The 21,373-nt window shown below is 40.5% G+C and overlaps 2 protein-coding genes across 21 annotated transcripts in view; both read left to right on the top strand.

Moving 5' to 3' along the window:
• The window catches only part of CLASP2 (cytoplasmic linker associated protein 2), a 158,665-nt gene extending 155,392 nt beyond the window's left edge, over positions 1-3,273 (top strand). For 7 of the 14 annotated variants that reach the window (XM_036266079.1, XM_036266081.1, XM_036266070.1 and 4 more), the window contains one exon: positions 815-2,509. In XM_036266079.1, coding sequence (XP_036121972.1) covers positions 815-901 — 87 coding nt within the window. In that variant the 3' untranslated portion in view covers positions 902-2,509. Of the gene's footprint in view, positions 1-814 lie in introns of all 14 variants that reach the window. The other 7 variants (XM_036266077.1, XM_036266076.1, XM_036266073.1 and 4 more) reach the window with 2 other exon arrangements.
• A 14,997-nt stretch (positions 3,274-18,270) lies between these two features.
• Positions 18,271-21,373, top strand: part of UBP1 (upstream binding protein 1) — a 63,159-nt gene continuing 60,056 nt past the window's right edge. For 2 of the 7 annotated variants that reach the window (XR_004960162.1, XM_036267025.1), the window contains exon 1: positions 18,735-18,934. Coding sequence is in view for 5 of the 7 variants with exons in the window: in XM_036267025.1 (XP_036122918.1) it covers positions 18,822-18,934 (113 nt within the window). In the remaining 2 variants the exon portion in view is untranslated. Of the gene's footprint in view, positions 18,935-21,373 lie in introns of all 7 variants that reach the window. The other 5 variants (XR_004960163.1, XM_036267027.1, XM_036267023.1 and 2 more) reach the window with 4 other exon arrangements.

Below are 21,373 nucleotides of genomic sequence, written 5' to 3'. Positions count from 1 at the left end.
GCATGCAGGAGGCAGCCAGTCAATGTTCTCTCATCGGTGTTTCTCTCTCTCTCCCTCTCCTTTCCTCTCTTTCTAAAATCAATAAAGAAAAAAAATTTTCTTAATAAATAGAACAAAAATAAATAGGGTTATATATTCATGGATTACTTTATATCGCCCAAAAAATGGACCACTTGAACGTATTTAAAATTTTCACCTATGAACTATGATAAATATTTGTTCTCTTTCTACTCTTATTTTTATCCAGATAAGTGCACAATTTTTATTTGGTATGTTAAAATAAGTTTTCCAATTAGTTCTTAAGACTTTAAAAATAAATAAAATAAGTCTTGCTTTTCTCATTTCTTTGGTACTATCAAAATTTTGAAATTTGTTCTAGGGGGTGAGAATAAATTATGATTGTTGAATAATGGCTTATAAACAAGTTAATGGGAGACACTTGCCTTCAGTTAAAGAGTTTCCCCAGCCCAGCTGGTGTGGCTCAGTGGTTGAGTATCGACCCATGCACCAAGAGGGTCGCTGGTTCAATTCCCAGTCAGGGCACATGCTCAGGTTGTGAGCAAACCCCCAGTGAGAGGCATGTAGGAGGCAGCCAGTCAGTGTTCTCTCTCATTGATGTTTCTGTCTCTCTCTCTCTCTCTCACTCTCTCTCTCTCTCTCTTTCTCTCTCTCTCTCTAACATCAATAAAGAAAAAATTACAAAAAATAAAATTTATCTTTTAAAACTCACAGATATGTATATACTTTTTAAGTGAACATTATACTATAACTTAGAGCAGCTTGCTCAAATGACATGTTTGGTTTCAATCTGCAGATGAAGCTACTGAATCTTTACATCAAACGTGCACAAACAGGCTCCGGAGGAGCTGATCCCACTACTGATGTTTCTGGGCAAAGTTAATGAGGCTGATCGAAGTGAACCAGGTCTCAGAAAGGACAGACAGACCACCCTCATCAATGAAAGGAAATTTTCAAGTGCATCTTTTGGAACTTACCATTGTTTCCTAGTTTTAGTTTCTTGTTTTGTTTTGTATTTTCTGTAACAGAGGGCTATCCTCAGTCTGCATGTAACTTTTATGATAGTTATTCCAAATTCAAGAAGAAGCAGTATTAACAACAGTTGATGAATATAAAGTAATTTTAAATCTAACTCATCATTTCACATGTTTGTACTTCTTTGTCTTCCCATTAACCTTTGCCAGTGTTATGGTTGTATAAAATTTTTTTTAATGCTGGTTAAACAGGAATGCTTAAAGCTTTAAAAGTTGAACAGTCTAAAACATTTTTTGCCTTTATTCAAATGCAGAATAATATTTTTATTGCTACTTCGAGTTTTGTTTCCTATCATGTCCTATGCTAGTAATATTGAAATGACGTGTGAAACAAAGCAGGACTAATTTGAACTACAGCTGGACTCTGTTGGTGTGATTGTGATACATGTCATTAGTTATAACTTCTTTGGGGTGGTCTGTAGTTTAAAACTAAGACCTCAAAGAGAAATGTTACAGAATCAGCCAGTTTTGTAAAACTGATATTGTTTGTTGGTTACTGATCTTGCCATCTTTATTTAAAACCATGTCCCTTCTATGATCCCTTAAGAAAGCTGCACCAAATCATCTGCCTGTTTTTGTTTATGTTTTTCTTGATACTTATTAAAATAGAAGGTTCTGTTGCAGGGTTTTTGGTTTGTTTATCTTTGTTGTGAATGATACTTTTTTATATTTATTAATATCAAATTCACTTATGAATAAACTTGATAATGGAAACAGACAAAAAAAATCAAGTGCATGTGTGTCCTTCACAGTCTTCTGTTTCTCATTTAATAAAGTAATTATTGAGACATGGGAGTCAACCAGCACCTTTTGTTGAAATGGTGGAACCTGGTTTCCTTTTAACATGAAATTGTCTTACTTGAAAACATTGATCCTGATGAGAGAGAAGATGGTGCCAAGGCTAGTACCTTGAATAATGGGCTCAAATTCTCTACCTCTTCAGGGATAACTTTTAACTGAGCTGCTGCCTGTGGTGTCTTTTGGAAAATTATTTAAAGGGTGATTTTCTGTTACTTTTTAAATCACCTTTTGCTACATCTGTTCTTTTCATGTGCAGCCAACTTGCAAAAATTACCAGTGTTGGTTGGTGAAAGGCAAAGTAGATCATTTGGAACCAGGATAGTAATGATTGCTCATACTGACTTTTTTTTAACCCTAACAAAGTGAATTTGACTGGAAAGGCAAATAGCTATTAGGGAAGCAATTTGCTGTTGTTACAGAGTTATCTGTACTTTCTTTGTTTCATTGAACAAAATGTAGAAATGTATGTAAAGAATTTAAGATGAGTACTGAATGGATGATTTGTCATAGGCTTTTACCTTTGTTTCTGTTCTAGCAGCGGGAAAAGTTTCTCTATATCTCCTCCCCTTTACCTGTAACAGTTTTGTTTTCTACTGTTAATTACATTGTGTATTTATAGTTCTATGCTTACTGTTGTGCATATACTGGCAATAAAACTGTACATAACATTACTTGAAAAAAATTAATATATATCAGTTGTTTTTCTGTCTCGCTGTGTGATAAGTCACTTTATCTCATAACTAGGTTTTCAAAGATCTTTAAAGGTCATGTATTAATGAATTTTATAAATGCATCTCAGAAGAAAAGATTTATCAGAAGCAGCAGCCACAATTGAATATATGTAGTTATATATGCACATATATATTATAGCTTTAAGACGAAAGGACATTTTAAACATTGAGTGCTTCTTAGTAATGTTTTATGCTCCATGACCTTTGGTATGTTTTATAATCATTTTAATCTAAATATTGGTTTAATTTTGACCTGTTCTTTAGGGTCCTGCTTAACTACTGTTGCCAATTAAATAGAGTGACTTAGGCTGAATAATAACCCTGCTTAAAAACTTAGGTCAAGCACCTGGCACCTGAAGGCTGGCGCCCAGAAATGAATGAACTGAGCAGTAGAAAAGTCTGGTTTAATGGGCCAAGGTGAAAGCTAATATATAAAAACATGAAAAAGTCATTTAAAATTTTATAATTTTAGGTGATAAGACTTTTAAAAAGTTATTGAATATTCCAGTTGCTATATGCTATATACTCTCAACTGTTCATTCTAGAAACATTTAGATGTAAACTATTAAAGAATGGTATAAAGAGCTAATGGTTAAAATTTTTTCCCTGTTTTTCTCTCCTAAACTAATTATCAGTGTCATTTACTACACTGCTAGAAGTAATTAAAAGCATATCATTTCAGAATATAAGATATGTCTATTTCTTGTGGATTTTCAAAATCTGTAATAGACTCCTGATATTTTCATGTAAGATATGGTTTGAACCTGAGTTTCAAATTCTGAATAAATTTGCTGTATTCATATTTTATTCTTATAAACTTTAGGTCAAAATGACTTTTCACCAAGGTATGTCTTAGCGTAAAAGACTGGAATCTTATCACTAGGCTAGATATATTTGTAAATTCAAGTCTTGAATTATAATTGCTAATTTAGAATAACATATAGTAAATAAAAATGAGAATTAGTGTATCACTCCATTATACATGAGAGGTTTTTGTTCACTTTGATATCTTGCTTCCTGTATTTTTTATTTTATTGCAATTACTATAATTTTACAGCTATGCAAAAGAAAGGTCTATAGCTAAGCTTTAAAAAAAAACCTACCAGTTCAAAAGTATTGTAGTGTATTTGGAAAATAATGAAACCTGGAGGGAAAAAAATTACCTCTAATGGCACCACTTGATACAATATGTTACTATTTTGTGGAGTACTACAATGAATATGATTTAATACCAAAAACTGTAAGGTACATTAAATTTTATTAACAAGAAGAATAATAAGATTAGAATTAGCTAATATTTTGAATTCTTCTGGTCTTCTATGCATGTATTTAACAATACATGTGGAATATTTTAATCTTTTATTCTTCAATATAGAATGGCTTCTAATGACAGCAAAGTATTCCTTTGTGTGCAGCATAATCCTGGCTTACTGATCTTCACTGAATATTCTTATAACAAATAGCTACATCTTTGGCACATCTCCAGTTATTTCATAGTAGGCAAGTTATTTTTTTTTTATTAAATGTGTTGGGGTAACTGGTTAATAACAATTTTCAGGTGTACAGTTCTATAGTACATCATCTGTATATTGCATTGTGTGCCCACCACCCAAAGTCTAGTCTCCTTCCACAACATGTATTTGTCTCCCGTTTATTCTGTTCATTTTCCCTCCAACTCCCCTTTCCCTCTGGTAACCACTATATTGTTGTCTGTGTCTGTGAATTTACTTTGTTTGTTCATTTATTGCTTTATGTTTTATATCCCACATATAAGTGAAATCATGCGGTTTTTGTTCTTTTCCATCTGACTTATTTAACTTAGCGTGATATTCTCAAGATTCATTCCTGTTGTTGAAAGCTGTGAAATAAATTTAGTCTTTTTTATAGCCGAATAGGATTCCACAGTAATGTAGGATATCTTCTTAATCCAGTCATTTGTCTAAAAACAGTAGGTTGTTTCCATGTCTTGGCTATTGTGAGTAATGCTGCAGTGGACATGGGGGCACATACAGCATGGGGCAAAAGTAGGTTTACAGTTGTTTGTAAGGAAAATAATACAAGAAAACTTTTTTGTGTACTCACAACTGTAAACCTTTCTCCACAGCTATTTTATTTATTTTTCTTTTTTCCCTTATTCTAATTAATTTATTTTGTTACAAATGTTCCCCCATGGACACCCTCCTCCCATTCCCCCCACACACAGTAGTGTTGTCTTTGTCCGTTGGTTATGCATACGTACTTTGTAAACCTACTTTTGCCTCACCTTATATATCATTACGAATAAGTGTTTTCAAATTTTTCAGGTAGATGAGATATCCAGAAGCGGGATTGCTGAGTCAACTGGTAGTTGTTCTTAATTCTTTGACTCTCAGGCTGCACCAATTTATATTCCCATCAATGTATGAGGGTTTTCTTCACATCCGGTCCAACACTTGTTATTTCTTGTCTTATTGATGATAGCCGTTCTAACAGGTGTGAGGTGGTATCTCATTTTTTTAAGTGTGTTTTTATTGACTTTAGATAGGGAGAGAGGGAGAGAGAAACATCAACCGATCAGGGACCAAACCCACCACCTGGGCATATTCCCTGACCAGGATTCAAACTGGCATCCCTTTGGTGCAGCCGGCAATGCTCAACTAATGGAGCCACACCACCCAGGGCTCATTGTGGTTTCAATTTGCATTTTCCTTATGGCTCGTGAAGTTGTTTGGGTTGCTTCCACCTCTTGGCCCTTGTGCTACTGCACAGGCTCTCGCTCTCTCTCGCTCTCTCTCTCTCTCTCTCCCTCTCCCTCTCCCTCTCCCTCTCTCCCTCTCCCTCTCTCTCCCTCACTCTCTCTCTCTCCCTCCCTCCCTCTCTCTCTCCCCCCTCCTCTTTCTCTCTTCCTCCCTCCCTTCCTTCCTACTATTTATGTATTTCCACCACTGTCCACAATACTTGTAGCATAGCAAGTCTTAATACTTGTTTTATAAATGAATATATGAATGAATGATTTCAGTGCGTCTTTAGAATGTCCAAATCTCTTAAAAACGGAATTGTTCTATACTTTTCATATTTAGACTTTTGTTGCTGCTTTATATTTTAGCACAAGCATGTAATAAATACTGTGTACTAATTGTTCTTTTCTATGTGTCTGGTTTTGTGCTAAGCATTTTAGATGCATTAACTTTTTATTTTAAGACTGTAAGGCAGGTATTATCATCATCATCATCATCATCATCCCCAATTTATAGAAGAATCTACTGAGGCTTAGAGAAGTTAATTGATTTGCCCAAGATCATGTAACTAGGCTTTCAGTCCAGACTGTTGGTGGCCAGAGACAGAAAACTCAATCTCTGTGCTATAAATGTCTAATTATTGTACATGAACATTTTAAGTTTCCCCACTTGCACAACTTTGTAAATATTAGTACTTTTCAAGGTAAAAAACCAACAACTATGGCTTTTCAAAACTTCTCTGAAATATTTTAAATAACTAGTGCATAAAAATACTGAGTTTCTAAAAATGCACATCTTTCACCTAGGGAAATACTTAAATAAGTAAAAGTAATTACTTGTAATAATTAAAGAAGAGGATACAATTTCAGTATCCTCTGTCATACTGGAAACATTGATAAAATGAGACCTCATAATTCTACCCAAACAACATTTGCCTTGGAAATGCCTAATAACCCAAAGAGTGGCTAGGCAGGGTAACAAACTCCAGCTAATGCTTCTGACTTTTACAATTTTCTCTCTCCCTTTGCTAACCTGTCTTCAAGCCTGGATGGTGAACAGATGTCTCAGGAAGCCCCCATACAAGAGCCCAAAGGAGGGGTAGCCAGCCCAGACTGTAATACAGGTAAAGGAGGCTCCAGGAGGATGTCTCCAAGGAAGAGAGAGAAAGAAAGGAAAAGAAAGAAGAGGATTCACTTGATGAGTGAATGTATTCAGAGAGAGAGGGAATTTTCTCAGTTTGGGGAAGTGAATTAATGTAGGTAACCTGACAAGCAAACAACAATATGTATCATAATACATTATATTCTCATCTGTGAATAATATTTAAAGATACACAATGATAATAATGGAAGCTGACTTGAACCAAAGTGCTGACATGAAGGGCATATGAAGAAAAGCCATAGTGGCAGAGGTGGAGACTGCCCAGGGGCCATCTGTGTGGACTCTGACTGCTCAAGCCTGATCTAGCTGCTGCTACCACTGCAGATTCAACATGCTGGCTTCAGCGACGAACACTGAGTTACCTAATACAGCAGCATTCTTTCCAGGGGACCAACAGTTACTTAATGGCAAATTGACTACATTGAGCCCTTCTATCCTGGACAGGCCAGACGTTTGTACCCAGGGGAATGAGCACACATACTGGGGATGGTTTTGCCTTCCCTGCTGGCAGAGCCTGAAGCAGTTCCACTGTCCGAGGGTTTGGAGTGGTTGATCCACCACCATAGGATACCAAATAACGTCATGTCGGAGAAGAGAACTCACTTACAGCAAGTAGGTATAAGAGAGGGCTTATGACAAGGATAACTGACATGCCACATCAGAACAGGAAAACAAAGGTCCATGGACAACATGAAATAGCTACCACAAAACTAATTTTCTTTGGAATTTATGGGACATTTCTTTTCTTTTTTTTTTTAATCCTCACCCAAGGATATTTTTTCATTTATCTTCAGATAGAGTGGGAGGGGGGATGAGAGAGACAGATCGATGTGAGAGAGGCACATCGACTGGTTGCCTCCCACACCACACTGACCAGGGCCAGGGCCAAACTGCAACCAAGACACGTGCCCTTGACTGGAATCAAACCCACGACTGGTCCGCAGGCCGATGCTCTGACCACTGAGCCAAACCAGCCAGGGCTATCTGATATTTCTTGATGCTGGAAATACATTTCAGGAAATGGTATCAATAGTATACATATCTTATCAGTAACAGTGTTAATAGTTGTGTTAATAATATTTTGTCTGATATCCACAGCCTATGAAAATGTAAAAATTAAAACGCAAGACAATTAAAACTGACTCATTAGTAATCTCAATTATCCTAGCACACAAAAATAAAAAGCCCAAGAGGAAATTCTAAATGTAGCAAAGGTAGCCCCCTAGAATGTCTTGGCCAAGAGGAAGAACTGAAAAGGAAAAGTACCCACATTCAAGACAGGCAGCACTGCATTACTCAATATTTCTAGAACATCACCCATACTCATTTCAGGGAAATGACCCCCGGATATTATGACCCAAGTTTAAACAACCAAATTATTAAAAGGCGACAATGTGACTAAAAATAATGAAATAGTTTGCCAACCTTGTCTAAAATTATTTATTCCGAGGAGATCCCCCTTTAGGGATGCTTGAGGAGCCAGGGCTTTTTCCTAATGCCCTTGCTATCAAGTATGAGATAAGATTTTGACAAGTGCTCATAATCTAACTTGTCTGAAATGTTTCATAGCAGTGCCCAGCCACACAGTCTGGGACACTTAAGTACTGAGATCCTGTTTTGCAATCCTAATGAAGTCTCTTTCCAAAAATGTACTCCCAGTTCAATGAGATGTGTGGGAAAACACCCCGCAATGTGATTCCCTGTGAACCCTGAGTTGAATATAACCCTATCCTTGCTTGAAGATCTAACTGTCCATGAACTGAGTCTTCTGTGGATTACCTGCAAAGCTGCAGTTTGCATTCTGCTTTGAAGAATCATAGTCTGCCTGGCTGGTGTGGCTCAGTGGTTGAGTGTTGATCCATGCACCAAAAGGTAGCTGTTCGATTCCCAGTCGGCACATGCTGGGGTTGTGGCTTCGATCCCCAGTGTGGGGCATGCAGGAGGCAGCCGATAAATGTTGATGCTTCTCTCTCATCGATGTTTCTGTCTCCCTCTCCCTTCCTCTCTAAAAAATCAATTTAAAAAACATTTTAAAAAAATCAAAGTCTCTTGGAGAGCCATTTTTTAAAGGAAGTTTACCAAGAAAAGAGTAGAGCACTACTTAATCTAATACTGCGAATTTAACCTGTTGTTTATCAATATTTATCAACCATGTTCTGCCGAACATTTGTCTAAATGGCATCCACTTGATGTTCACCAGTTTTAACCAGCATGACTTTATCCCAGTTATAAAATAGCAAAAACATGTTGAATGATGAACTGACCAGAGTCTCTGCAGACTAAACAGAGACACTGAACCAGAGAATTTATGTACTTCTAAGAAAAGTGAACATGTCCCTGACAAATGAAAGCAAACTCTTTCTGGTACTCTATTGGGAAACAGAAAAAATCCTTTACCAGATCAGTAACTGCATGTACACCTATGGGCTGTATTGATTTGCTCCAATAAAAAACAGCTGAATTTAACCCAGTGATACTTATTTCAGACTTGTGGCACCCAGAACTTAAGAGAATACATTTGTGTGCCCTGCCAGTGTGGCTCAGTGGTTGGGCATTGACCCATGCACCAAAAAGATGCCAGTTCGATTCCCGATCAAGGCACATGCCCAGGTTGTGGGCCTGATCCCCAGTGGGGGGCATGCAGGAGGCAGCCAGTTGATGTTCTCTCTCATCAATGTTTCTCTCTTTTTCCCTCTCCCTTCCTCTCTCTCTAAAATCAATAAAGAAAAAAAATGAAAGAATACATTTGTGTTATTTTAAGCCACCAAGTTTGTGGCAGTTTGTCACAGCAGCTTCATGAAACGAGTAATAGCCATGTTGAGAAAAACGGAATTGAGATGTGGAGTATATAATGAGCAATTGTTCAAGGTCCTCTTACCTGCTTCAAGATGGGAGACTTAAACTTCTTTAGGACACTTTCATTAAGATCAGTACCACCATACTAACTTGAGAGCCTCGCGTGTAATGTTTTTGTAATCTGGAGCGTGAATGTCAATACGCAAGGAGGACCTACACCAGCACTTTCTTAAGACCCGCTACTTATTTATTCGTCTAGAATCCTGATTTGCATCGAGTGATGCCCATGCCTTAAAATTACTTTTGTGTTTAGTGTGTTACAAAGGCTGAGGCAAAGGAATACTATTGTGACTTTGTAAATTTATATATCCTTTTATGACTGGTTTTCAGATTCCTATTATAGACAATATTCAATACTCCCAAATGAATCTATTTTCACAAAAATGAATATACACCTTAAATATAAATAATACCTTAAATCGCCCTGACCAGTTTGGCTCAGCGGTTGGAGCATTGGCCTGCGGTCCGGAGAGACCCGGGTTCGGTTCCCGCTAAGGGCATGTACCTCGGTTGCAGTTTGTCCCTGGCCCTGGTTGGTCGTGCGGGTGGCAGCCACTCGATGTGTCCCTTCACATCGATGTTTCTCTCTCTCTCTCTTCCTCTCTCTCCCTCCCACTCTATCTGTACAAAGAATGGAAAAATGTCCTCGGGTGAGGATAAAAAAATAATAGTAATACCTTAAATCAAAAATTCAAAAACTCAGAATATGTGTGGATGTAAAACAGGAAGATAGGACTAGAAGGAAAATTTAAGAAAAATCTCAAAAGATACTCAGAAAAGAAGACTAAATTAAAATATGCAAGATATAAGTTTTGATGGAAAAATATAATGAGGTAGTGAGGAAAGAAAGAAAAACTACCAAGAAAATGAATTAAAATAAGGACAGAGGTAAAAATAATCACACACAAAAGTAATTGTGGCAGAAAACTGGCAAAAGTGATCCATCATCCACGTAATTGGAGTTTCTAAAAAAACACAATAAAAGGGAATAAATATTTAAAATCCAAAAATATCTTCCAGAAAGAAAAGAAGATCTGAATCAACATAATGAAAAGGCACATTATGTTCCTGAAAATTTTTTGAAATAATTCTTAGACATATTAGTAAAACTATTGGACTTTAAAGGTAATGGGGGGAAATCCTCTGGGCCTGGAAGCAAACAGATCAATGACTTATAAATAAAAGAAGCAGGAAGACTTTAGTATCCTTGAGAACAACACATAAAGCAAAACAGTAGAGCAAAAATTAAATCAATGAAATTGAAAATAGGAAAATAATAGAGAAAAAAATCTGTTTTTTTAATTTTTTATTGATTTTAGAGTGATAGGAAGTGAGAGGGAGAAAGAGACAGAAACATTGATGAGAGAGAACACTGACTGGCCGCCTCCTGCATGTCCTCCACTGGGGATTGGGCCCACAACCTGGGCATGTGTCCTGACCAGGAATCGAACCAGCGACCTCTTGGTGCATGGATCGATGTTCATCCACTGAGCCACACTGGCCAGACAGAAGCTGGCTTTTTTAAAAGGGTTAAACTTGCCCTGCCTAGTTTGGCTCAGTGGTTGGAGCATCGGCCTGCAGACCAGAGAGTACTGCGTTCGGTTTCTGCTAGGGGCACGTACAAAAAATAAAAAATAAAAGGGTTAAGCTTCTAGCCAAGCTAACCAAGAAAAAGAGAGAAGACAGAAATTACCAATATCAGAAATAAAAGTGGAGAAACCTGACAAACACTACCTCAGCCAGGTGATCAAGGGCAATGTCAACATTGGTAAATCATGTTGAGATTGTGGACCCTTGATATATGTGACAAAAGGGCACTTCACCTCTGCGGTTTTCCTCCTCAAAACCAATTACATGAGTCTAATTGTGAGAAAAACATAAGAAAAATTTCAGTAAAGGGACATCCTACAAAACATTTGACCAGTATTCCTCAAAACTGTCAAGATCATCAAAAACAAGGAAAGTCTGAGAACCTGTCACAGCCAAGAGGAGCCTGAGGAGACATGAAACTAAATGTAATGTGGCATCATGAAACAGAGAGACATTAGGTAAGACCTGAGGAAGTCTGATCATACTATGAACTTGAAATAATAATCAGTACTGGTTCATTCATTGTTGCAAATGTACCACAGTAATATAAAATGTTAATAAGGAAAACTAGGTGTAGATTATATGACAACTCTAATATTGTTTCAAATATTTCTGTAAATCTAAAAAGTGTTTATCAAAAAAAAAACATAGAGAGGCCCTGGTTGGTTTTCTAAGTGGTTAGAGCATTGGCTGAGGACCAAAGGGTTGGGGGTTCAATTTCAGTCAAGGCACGTGTCTGGGTTGTGGTTTGGTCCCCAGCCCTGGTCAGGGTTGTGTGGGAGGCAACCAGTTGATGTATCTCATATCGATGTTTTTCTCTATCTCTATTTCTATCTCTGTCTCTCTCTCTCTCTCCCTCCCACTTTGTCTGAGGATAAATGGAAAAATGTCCACAGCTGAGGATTTAAAAAACAACAAAAACACAGGGAGGGTAAAATAAAGGAGACTGAAGAGACTCAAAAAATCAAATGCAATTGTGACCCTTAATGAAATTCTGGATTAAAAATAACTATGATAAACCATTTAGGGACAAATGGAGAGATTTGGAAATTGACTGAATATTAGGTAATATTATTGGATCTCTTTAATTGGATTATGGGATTGGATGTAATGATGCTACAATTATGATGGAGAAATCTTTTGCTCTTAGAATTCATTTTGAAGTATTTAGGTATGAAATATCATGAAATGCGCAACTTAATTTAACATGGTTAAGGAAATAAGTAAATAGAAACATACATCAAAATATTCAAACTCAAATATAGTACCTCCTAATACCATTGTCTTGAGGGTTAGGTTTCAACTTATGAATTTGAAGAGACACAGACATTCAGATGATAACACCCATGAACCTCTTAACAAAGATAGAATCTGAAAGAACGCATATTTCGAAATGGTTAAGCAGTCCAAGAACCATCACAAGAGTGCCTTTGCTTTTTGTCAGCATTTGGAAATCATACCAATTGTCATAAATTTTTATTGAGAAACATTTAGTTGCTGTACAGAAGTCCAAACAGGTAGAGCTTTTTAATCCCAGCAGTGAAATGCAAACATTTCTTAAAGACCAGATTTTCTACATCAAGAGCTCATTCTTCCTGTTTGCCAGCTGTGTCTTCCTGTTCATTAGCTGCAACTAAGTACTGACTGGATAAAGGTTCTGTAAAGAGAGCCCTTGTTCCTTTGGCCGAACCCAGAGTCAACTAATCGGGGAGGAAATGGTAGGTGTGGGATTATTGATCATTGCTTTGGCAGCATTTCTCTTGGGAGCAGCATCAGCCTCTTTCACAATTTAGGAACGGAGCAAGAACAGAGCGTTCTTTAGATGTGGCTAATCTTCACCATCACAGGTGACACAAAATTCTCGCGGTGAGATTTTAGGGTGTGCTGCAGGCAGCAGCTCCTCAACTTAGCTGCTCTGCTCCATGAAAGATTGCGCGGACGTGTCTCAAAGAGATGGCCTCCAACTTGTATATTTGTTGGGGTTCACTGTACAAAGGGCATTTGCACCATACTTTGTGTAATCTACTTGTAGGAACTCTATATATTAGGGAAATAAAACTTTTGTCCATGTTCTAAGTTCTAAAATAGGTGGGTTTGGGTGGTTGTTTTTTTTCTGTTCTCTTCTGATTTTGCTTATGGTAGTATTTGCCATGAAGAAAGTACAATTTTTATGTTGTTAAATGTATCTAGGTTTTGTGTCACAGTTAAAAAAGGCTTTTACTCTTCGAGTTTCTAATTTTCTCCCATATTTTCTTCTAGTGTTTTATGATTTTGCTTTTTATCCTTTTCAACCTTTTTGGAAAACAAAAAACAAAAAACTTTGAGACACTTGGAATTGATTTTGGTATAAGGTTTCTCAGATAGTTAAAGTTGATTCCCAAACTATTTATTGATTAGTCTATTTTCCTCCACTGATTTGAGATGCCAGTTTTTATTGCATAATAAATTTCCATAGCATATTGATCTGTTCATATATTTTTCACTCTCTTTACTTGCTCATCTGTTCATTCAACAATGCACACTCTTTAAAATATTTAGGTCCTATAATCTTTTAATACTTCTTAACTTTTCCCAACTTTTCTGGATTCTTTGCTCATACCATTCTGTATTAATATTAGAATCAGTTTGTCCAATTTAAAAATTCTGTTAGCATTTCTGTTGGAATTTCATTAAATGTATTGGTTAGTTTAAGGAGAATTACCATTATAATATTGGATGCATTATTTTTTGTGTTCAATGTACTTTTGTGTTCATTTTGAGAAATAAAAAAATCTGCTCACATAGATTTTTACACTTTTCTTTATATATATATATATATATATTTTTTTTTTCTTTATTGACTTTAGAAAGAGAGAGAGGAAGGAGAGAGAGAGATAGAAACACCAGTGAGAGAGAACATCAATTGGCCACCTCCTGAAGGCCCCCGACTGGGGATAGGGCCAACCATCTGGGCATGTGCCCCCTGACCAGGAATCGAACCGGCAACCTCTTGGTGCATGGGTTGACACTCAATCACTGAGCCACACCAGCCGGGCTATGTTTACACTTCTTATTAGGTTCTTTTTAAATCTTATAAAATATCCTTTTCGCTGTTTGTTTATATAAACCTATTGATTTATGAATATTCATGGTGTATACCACCATGTTCTTACATTTTTACTTGTTTCCCATGAGATTTCCAGGTATAAGAGCATACCGTCTATAAACAGTGATTATTTTACCCTCCTCCTTTCCATGTTTATATCTCCGATTTGTTTTTCTGATCTAATTCTGCTGTTTAATGCCTTTAAAAATTATTTGGTAATAATGATGAATGTGGCTGTTCTGGCTAAAAAATATGTCCGTAAGTTTTTTGACATTTTTTATGCCTTCAAAAGATGGAGATGAATTCCCCTCTTCTTGGAGGTTGGACTGAATGACTTGCTTCTGTGGAACAGAAGTGCAAGGAATGGTGTGTGACTTTGGATATTAGGTTTTAAAAGGTACTGAGGGGTACCAGTTGCCATTTTTTGTTTGTTTTGTTTTTGTTAATCCTCACCTGAGAATATTTTTCCTTTTTTTTTTAAAGAGTGGAGCCCTGGCCGGTTTGGCTCAGTGGTTAGAGCGTTGGCCTGCTGTCCACAGAGACCCGGGTTTGGTTCCTGCTAAGGGCACGTAACTTGGCTGCAGTTTGTCCCCGGCCCTGGTTGGGTCATACGGGTGGTGGCCACTCGATGTGTCCCTTTCACATCGATGTTTCTCTCTGTCTCTCTTCCTCTCTCTCCCTCCCGCTCTATCTGAATAAAAAAATTGAAAAATGTCCTCAAGTGAGGATAAAAAAAAGAATGGAAGGGACTGAGGGAGAGAGAGAGAGAAACATCGATGTGAGAGAGACACATTAATTGGTTGTCTCCTGCACACACCCTGACTGGGCCTGGGATTGAACCTGCAACCCTTCAGTTGCACAGGCGTTGGACACTTTAACCATTTAGCCACAACATCCAGGGCTAGTTGCCATGTTTTGAGAACACTCAAACAACCCTGTGGTCCCAAATGTTGAGACACTGAAGCTTCTGGCTAACAGTCATGCAAATGAGCTTGAAAGTAGATCCTCTTGCTCCAGTTAAGCCTTCAGATGACTGCAGCTCCAGCTGCTATCTTGACTGTAACCTTGTGAGAAACCCTAACCCAGAACAATACAGCTAAACTGTTCCCCTGGATAGCTGTTGATATCATTTTATTTATTGGATTCCATTATAAATTAATTCACAAGAAACCCACAAAGTTTAAAAATGAATTGTATCAGCTTGGACTAGGGCAGTGACAGTATAACATGAAGAGAGGATCCCTGCACAACTATAGACAGGAAACAGCTAAGAAAACTATTTAGATGTAAACATGGGCTACTAATCATGCAACTGGAGATAACTTCAATGGATGGAGATAAGAGCCACTTGGGTGTTCCCAGGAAGTGTGATGGAGTCCTAATCAAGGAACTGGCAACATTTATCCAATTGAATTTCAGAATTTCTGTGGACTAGTGACTACAATGTGCCTTCTATTCCACACACCACCCCCCACCACCTTTGAGGGAAATGTCTATATAGGAATAGATTTCTGTGCCTCACCCATCATTGAACGAGACATATGTGGTAGTGGTTGGGGCATATCACTTGTCTTTTTTTTTTTTATCCTCACCCAAGGACATCCTTCCATTCTTTGTTCAGATAGAGCAGGAGGGAGAGAGAGACCGAGATCGACATGAAAGTGACACATTGAGTGGCTGCCACCCTCACGACCAACCAGGGCTGGGGACAAACTGCAACCGAGGCACGCATCCTTAGTGGGAACCAAACCCGGGTCTCTCTGGACCGCAAGCCGACGCTCTAACCTCTGAGCCAAACCAGCCAGGGCTCCCTTGTCTTTTTATTTACTTTATTTTTAAAAATTTTCTTCATTGATTTTTTGGGGGGGAGAGGAAGGGAGAGGGGAGAGATAGAGACATAGATGAAAGAGAACATGGACTGGCTGCCTCCTGCATGCCCCCCACTGGGTATCAGGCCCACAACCTGGGCATGTGCCCTGACTGGGGATCCAACCAGCAACCACTTGGTGCATGGGTTGATGCTCAACCACTGAGCCACACCAGCCTGGCTCACTTTTCTTTTTAATACACAAATATTCACATGGGAAGGAACCACTTAAAGAGTTACATCCAAAAAAAAAAAAAAAGCCCTGGCCAGTTTGGCTCAGCGGTTGGAGCGTCGGCCTGCGGTCCGGAGAGACCCGGGTTCAGTTCCCGCTAAGGGCACGTACTTTGGTTGCAGTTTGTCCCCGGCCCTGGTTGGTTGTGCGGGTGGCAGCCACTCGATGTGTCCCTTCACGTCGATGTTTCTCTCTCTCTCTCCCTTCCTCTCTCTCATCCCACTCTATCTGTACAAAAAATGGAAAAATATCCTCGGGTGAGGATAAAAAAAAAAAAAAGTTACATCCAAGGAACTGCATTCAAAGAGCCTCATATGCTTCAGTGCCCCACAAGATCCTGGACCTTACTGCTATAATAAAACCAGAGCTTTGTAGGGCTATGGGGAGGAGGTGAGTGTATACTGCACATGGAAAGAATAGAAAACAATTGTGGCCAGAAGGTGGATTTTGAAAATTTTAAAACATGATCCCCAAATTATTTCACTCTACTCCCATCACTCTGATTATGTGGCTCTTGACTAATAAAATACAGTACAGAATAAAGATTCTGCATTTGTTTCTGGTCCCAGGTGTTAAGTGTTAACAAAAAAATATTCTACAACACTTGTTAAAATGGTTAGGTAGACTTTATTCAGGAGCATCACAATAGGAATAAGGACCATTGCAATGGCATTTTACAGTTTGGGAGATTGGGCTCAGCTCCATATGGGTAAGTGGGAATTTGGAGTCAAGGAGGAGCAGGTTGGGGGTCAGTGGATGGAAAATTACTAAGAGAAAATATCAAGTTAGTAAGGGGGAATTCTGGGTAAATGCACCTTACAGGATTCTTGTAGGCATTCCAGCAGCCCCAACTGAGCATGAAGCAGGGACTATTGTTGACTGATGGTAAATGAATCAGGATTTGGATAAAAAGAAATATTTATTCAAGGGTCTTAGGGTTTGCAAACCAGACACACAACTAGGCAATATCCAGACTGTTCTTAAGAACAAAGAAAAGCTGAGAGTTCTTACAGTTAAAAGTATATTCTTGAGAATAATCCGTCCTGCATTCTTAGCCTGTGGATTGGTCCAAATTGTAATCGTCTAGATGTCAGGTGGTTTGGATAACGGATGTCAGGCAGTATGGATAACAGATTTTAGGTAGTCTGGATATGAACATTCTTTCCTTAGTCCTTCAGGGGATAATGAGAGGTTTGTCTGAGGTTTGATGTATATGTAAGCATTGAGGCAGGACTGTGAAGTTCAAAAGTTTAAGTTCCCAGGCTAGTTAAAACAAGAATAAAATCATGTTTTCATGCCTCAACCTAGTTAATTTTAATATGACAGATTGATTATACCGACTCCATTTTATTTCTTCTGTATTCCTCAATACAGAAGCCCAGCTATATGACTGCACCCATAGAAAAGACCCTGAGTGAGAATTATCTAGCTAAGCTCAGTGAATCCCAGAACCATGAGAAATGACAACATGATTGTCAGCTGTTACTGCGAATGAATCCATAGTTTAACTCAAGCTCGCCATGCTGCTCCCAAGAATCAGTAGTTGTGGGAACACGTTCCAGAACCCTTTCTCGGGATCATTGATTGGCTTATATTCATGTCAATTAAGATTTTCTGCCCAATGGACCTTTCAGTCCACAATAGGGTGCGAGCCTATTGGCTAACACTCCCAACTGCTCCCACATCTGTAGTGTGAGCGAAATCCAAAGACAACCCACAAAGACCATAGAGTAGTAAAGCACCACAGGAAGTGACGTTTAGGGATCCCTTCTCTAGTGCGGCCCAATGAACTCTTTCTTTTGGCAGAAAATTCAGTCCTGGAACCCATCCAAGAGGAAAAACATTGTGATTGGTTGTTTAGTACAGGGGCACAGAGACTCACGGGAGCTTCGACCACGAACTTGCCATTATTGTCCAGTTGGCCTGTCAATCAACTAGCGTCTCTACATGGGCGGAATGGCAGCCCTTTTGGCCCCGCCTCTTCCTGGGCCGGTGTCAGGGAGGCAGGCAGCTAGGCCGCAGGGGCTGGGAACTTGCCGTGTGGGCGGGGTCGCGCTGCACTTCTGGGGTAGTGCCTCCACCGTGCAGCGCCGCGAGCGCCCCGAGCGCGGGCCCTGCGGGGCGGGCCTGGGGAAGGGGCGATCTCGGGGGCGGGGCCGGGGCGGAGCCGTAGGAGGCGGAAGCGGCGAGTAAGCTCGAGACGGAGCTGTGTTGAAGCCATCGTCCGCGCCCGCGGAGCGGCGTCGGCGGGGTTGGCCGGGGCGGTACTGCCTGGGCGGGAGGGCCGAAGCCCGGGGGTCGAGGCCGGGGATCGGGTGACGGGCGGGCTCACCCCCGCGTGGTCGTCGGAGCGGGCTGAACTCCCGCCCCCGCGCAGTCCTGGGGAGGATGCAGCCCGGGGCCCCGGGGTGGGGCGGGCGGCGGCGGCGGCTGCAGCGCTAGCGGCGCAGGGGGTGGGCGGCGGCGGCATGAGTCGCGGGGTCGGCGCCGGCGGGAGGGAGGCGCTGCCGGCGGCCCTGCCGCTCCCGCTGGAGCTCCTCGCCTTGCCCTGCCCGCGGGGCCCCGGCCGCTCTAGTCCCGGCCGCTGCCCGGGCCACCGCTGGTGACCACTCGCCGCGCCGCCGGAGGCTTCACCCGCACCCTCCCCCAGGACGCTCCCGCGGAGCTCTGGCCTCTTCGCCCCGCTCGCGGAGGCCGCGCTGCGCGCCGGGCGACAGTGAGGCCGGAAGATGGCCTGGGTGCTCAAGATGGACGAGGTGATCGAGTCCGGGCTGGTGCACGACTTCGACGCCAGCCTTTCGGGCATCGGGCAGGAGCTGGGCGCCGGCGCCTACAGCATGAGGTACTGGGCGTCCTGGGGCGGGCGGGCGGGTGGAAGCCTCTGTACCCTGGGAAAGGCCTGCAGGACCCTGGGCCACTGCCAGGCGCGGCTGCGATCAGCGGTGCCCCGGCCTACCCGGCTCGGGGTCCGGGCCCTGCCGCGTGGCCGTCGGGGCCGTGGAGCCTCGCAGGCCCCTGCCCACCCCGGCGGCGGGCGAAGGAAGGCAGCCCTGCAGCCTTCGGTCCGGGAACCGCTGAGGCCTCATTTTTGCTGTAAAACACCCCCCGCTGTTACGATGACTTGGGTTGGTGGGGAAGGGGTTTCATTTCCTTGCAAGTGGTTTACAAGCCACTTAGAGCTGGAATGTAGTGTACGAAATGATAGGCTTTATAATGGGAAAGTACTCTCCAAAGTTTTGGTATCTGTTCCTACTCTGTTCAACATTGTAGTCTTTCCTAGTTGCAAATTTAATCACTTGATGTTACAGTAATTATATGTGGAAATAGCCACAGGGGAGAAAAGCACATCAACGTAGTTAGGATTTTTTGAAAGTCTCAAAGTGAATTTTTTTTTTTTTCATCTTGGGGACTACCCTCTTAGGCTGTTTCCTTTTGAAGAAGGCTTTAATATGCAGTGATTGCACCACAAACAATAGTTTATTTAGTCTTCACTCCCTGGACCCGCAGCCATTCATTTCGTTTAATTTTGAAGGGTTGAAACAGATCTGAGTTTAGTCTCCGGCCTTTATCTTGAAGAATACGGTTAACTCTTGTCAGTTGGGCAGCTCTGTATTTTTATTTCTTAGCTTTCTTGAAATATAGTTTACATACTGTAAATTCACCCCCATTTAAATATAAAATTCGATGGTCTGGCAGCTTTTCCTTAATGCGAGTTATGTGAGCTTTTCCAAACTGGTTCTTTCAAGACATGCGCTGAAGTGCTGTCCAGTTTCCCAGTAGCTTCCATGCATCTCACTGCTGCTGTAGGGAGGACAGGGAGCATAAATGTGCTGAAGAAGAAAGACTTCTGGGTCAGAGTAGGCCTGGATTGGCGGCCGGGGTGGCGGTGGGGGGTGCTCCCTGAAGTAATTCAGCTTTTAAATCTTATAAACAACTCTCCGAAAGGTGGAGACGTTTCTTAGGGTGGTGAGGAAGTGCTTGAAGGGAAACCTTCATTCACCAGTCTCTGACCCTGATTGGTCTGTGCTGGTCTCTCTGAACTTGGCACTTCCTCTCTGCAGTTGTGCAACTTGAGGGTTCTGGATGAGGTGGCTTGTTTTCTGGAACAACTGTTTCAGTTATTGAGGAAATTGAGCTACTGAAAGTCATAGGGTCAGCCCAGATGGGAGTACTAGAGGCAGTGATTGCCTTGCTCAAGGGCCATGCTTTGACTTGAGACCCGGACTTGCTGTTAGGGAACAGCGGGCACATGAAACAAATTCACTGTGTCTCTTCAGCTGCTTCTCAGTTCTGTTATGGCAAAAATGAAAGTTTGCTGCTGAGAGTTATTTTGAGCTTTTATTTTTTTTCTAGAGTTCTGTTAATTTTAGTGATTCGACCAATTAATGAACTTTTGTTTATTGTTTATTCTGTGGAAAGGAAATAAAATCTTGATATTAAACCTTTCTGTGACCTTTTTCTTAAAGTAATATATGACATTTTTGCAGTTCTGTGTTTTTTTACAGCACTTTACATGGGGAAACTTTTTCTCTTGAACGTTTTTGGTTATTGGTTATGTAGTATATGTTATTTAATCTAAGATTTTCAAGTATCTTTGATGGCAAATACCATTTGATTATTTTTTCATATAGTTAGGGTATCCGTTTGCTCCTCAAAACCTAAGAGGAGCCCTTGAGAGTCTTTGCCTCTTGCCAATTCAAGACCCTTTATTTGAAATTCACATTTAGGAAATGGCAAAACTGACTTGACCTGAAGAAAGTCTGAAGAAGGCTTTAAGCCACGCTGGCCTTTGATTGCACTTGCTCTTCCCCACCTGGACCTGGACCTCTGCGAGGGCCAGATGGGTCTCAGCAGTGCCCAGTCTTTTTCTCACTGCATGGGCTGTCTCTTCCTCTGGTATCAGATGGGAAATAAGGCTGTTGATGCTTGTCCTTCCCTTTCATTTGCTCTCTCAAGTTCAGGAGGTAAACTTGGGCTAAACTTGAAATCATTTGAAAAGTGACTTCTTGATAAAAGTTTACATTGTAGGCAGCTTTGCATTTTTCTTTCAAGGTGAAGTATGCTTACTGTATTTGCTTTTTGGATGCCTTAAAACAACAGGGATTTTTAAAGACTTCTTTTAGCAAATGGTTTCTTTAGGTTTAGGGGTAACTAGTTTGAAAGAAGTGGTTCCTCTTCAGACTTAAAAATATTTTCTCTTGAACGTTTTTGGTTATTGGTTATGTAGTATATGTTATTTAATCTAAGATTTTCAAGTATCTTTGATGGCAAATACCATTTG

The sequence above is a fragment of the Molossus molossus genome, unplaced genomic scaffold, assembly GCF_014108415.1.
Source record: "Molossus molossus isolate mMolMol1 unplaced genomic scaffold, mMolMol1.p scaffold_m16_p_18, whole genome shotgun sequence".
Lineage (NCBI taxonomy): Eukaryota > Metazoa > Chordata > Mammalia > Chiroptera > Molossidae > Molossus > Molossus molossus.
Note: the sequence above shows the minus strand (reverse complement) of the source record. Positions and strands in the feature narration are given on the sequence as shown.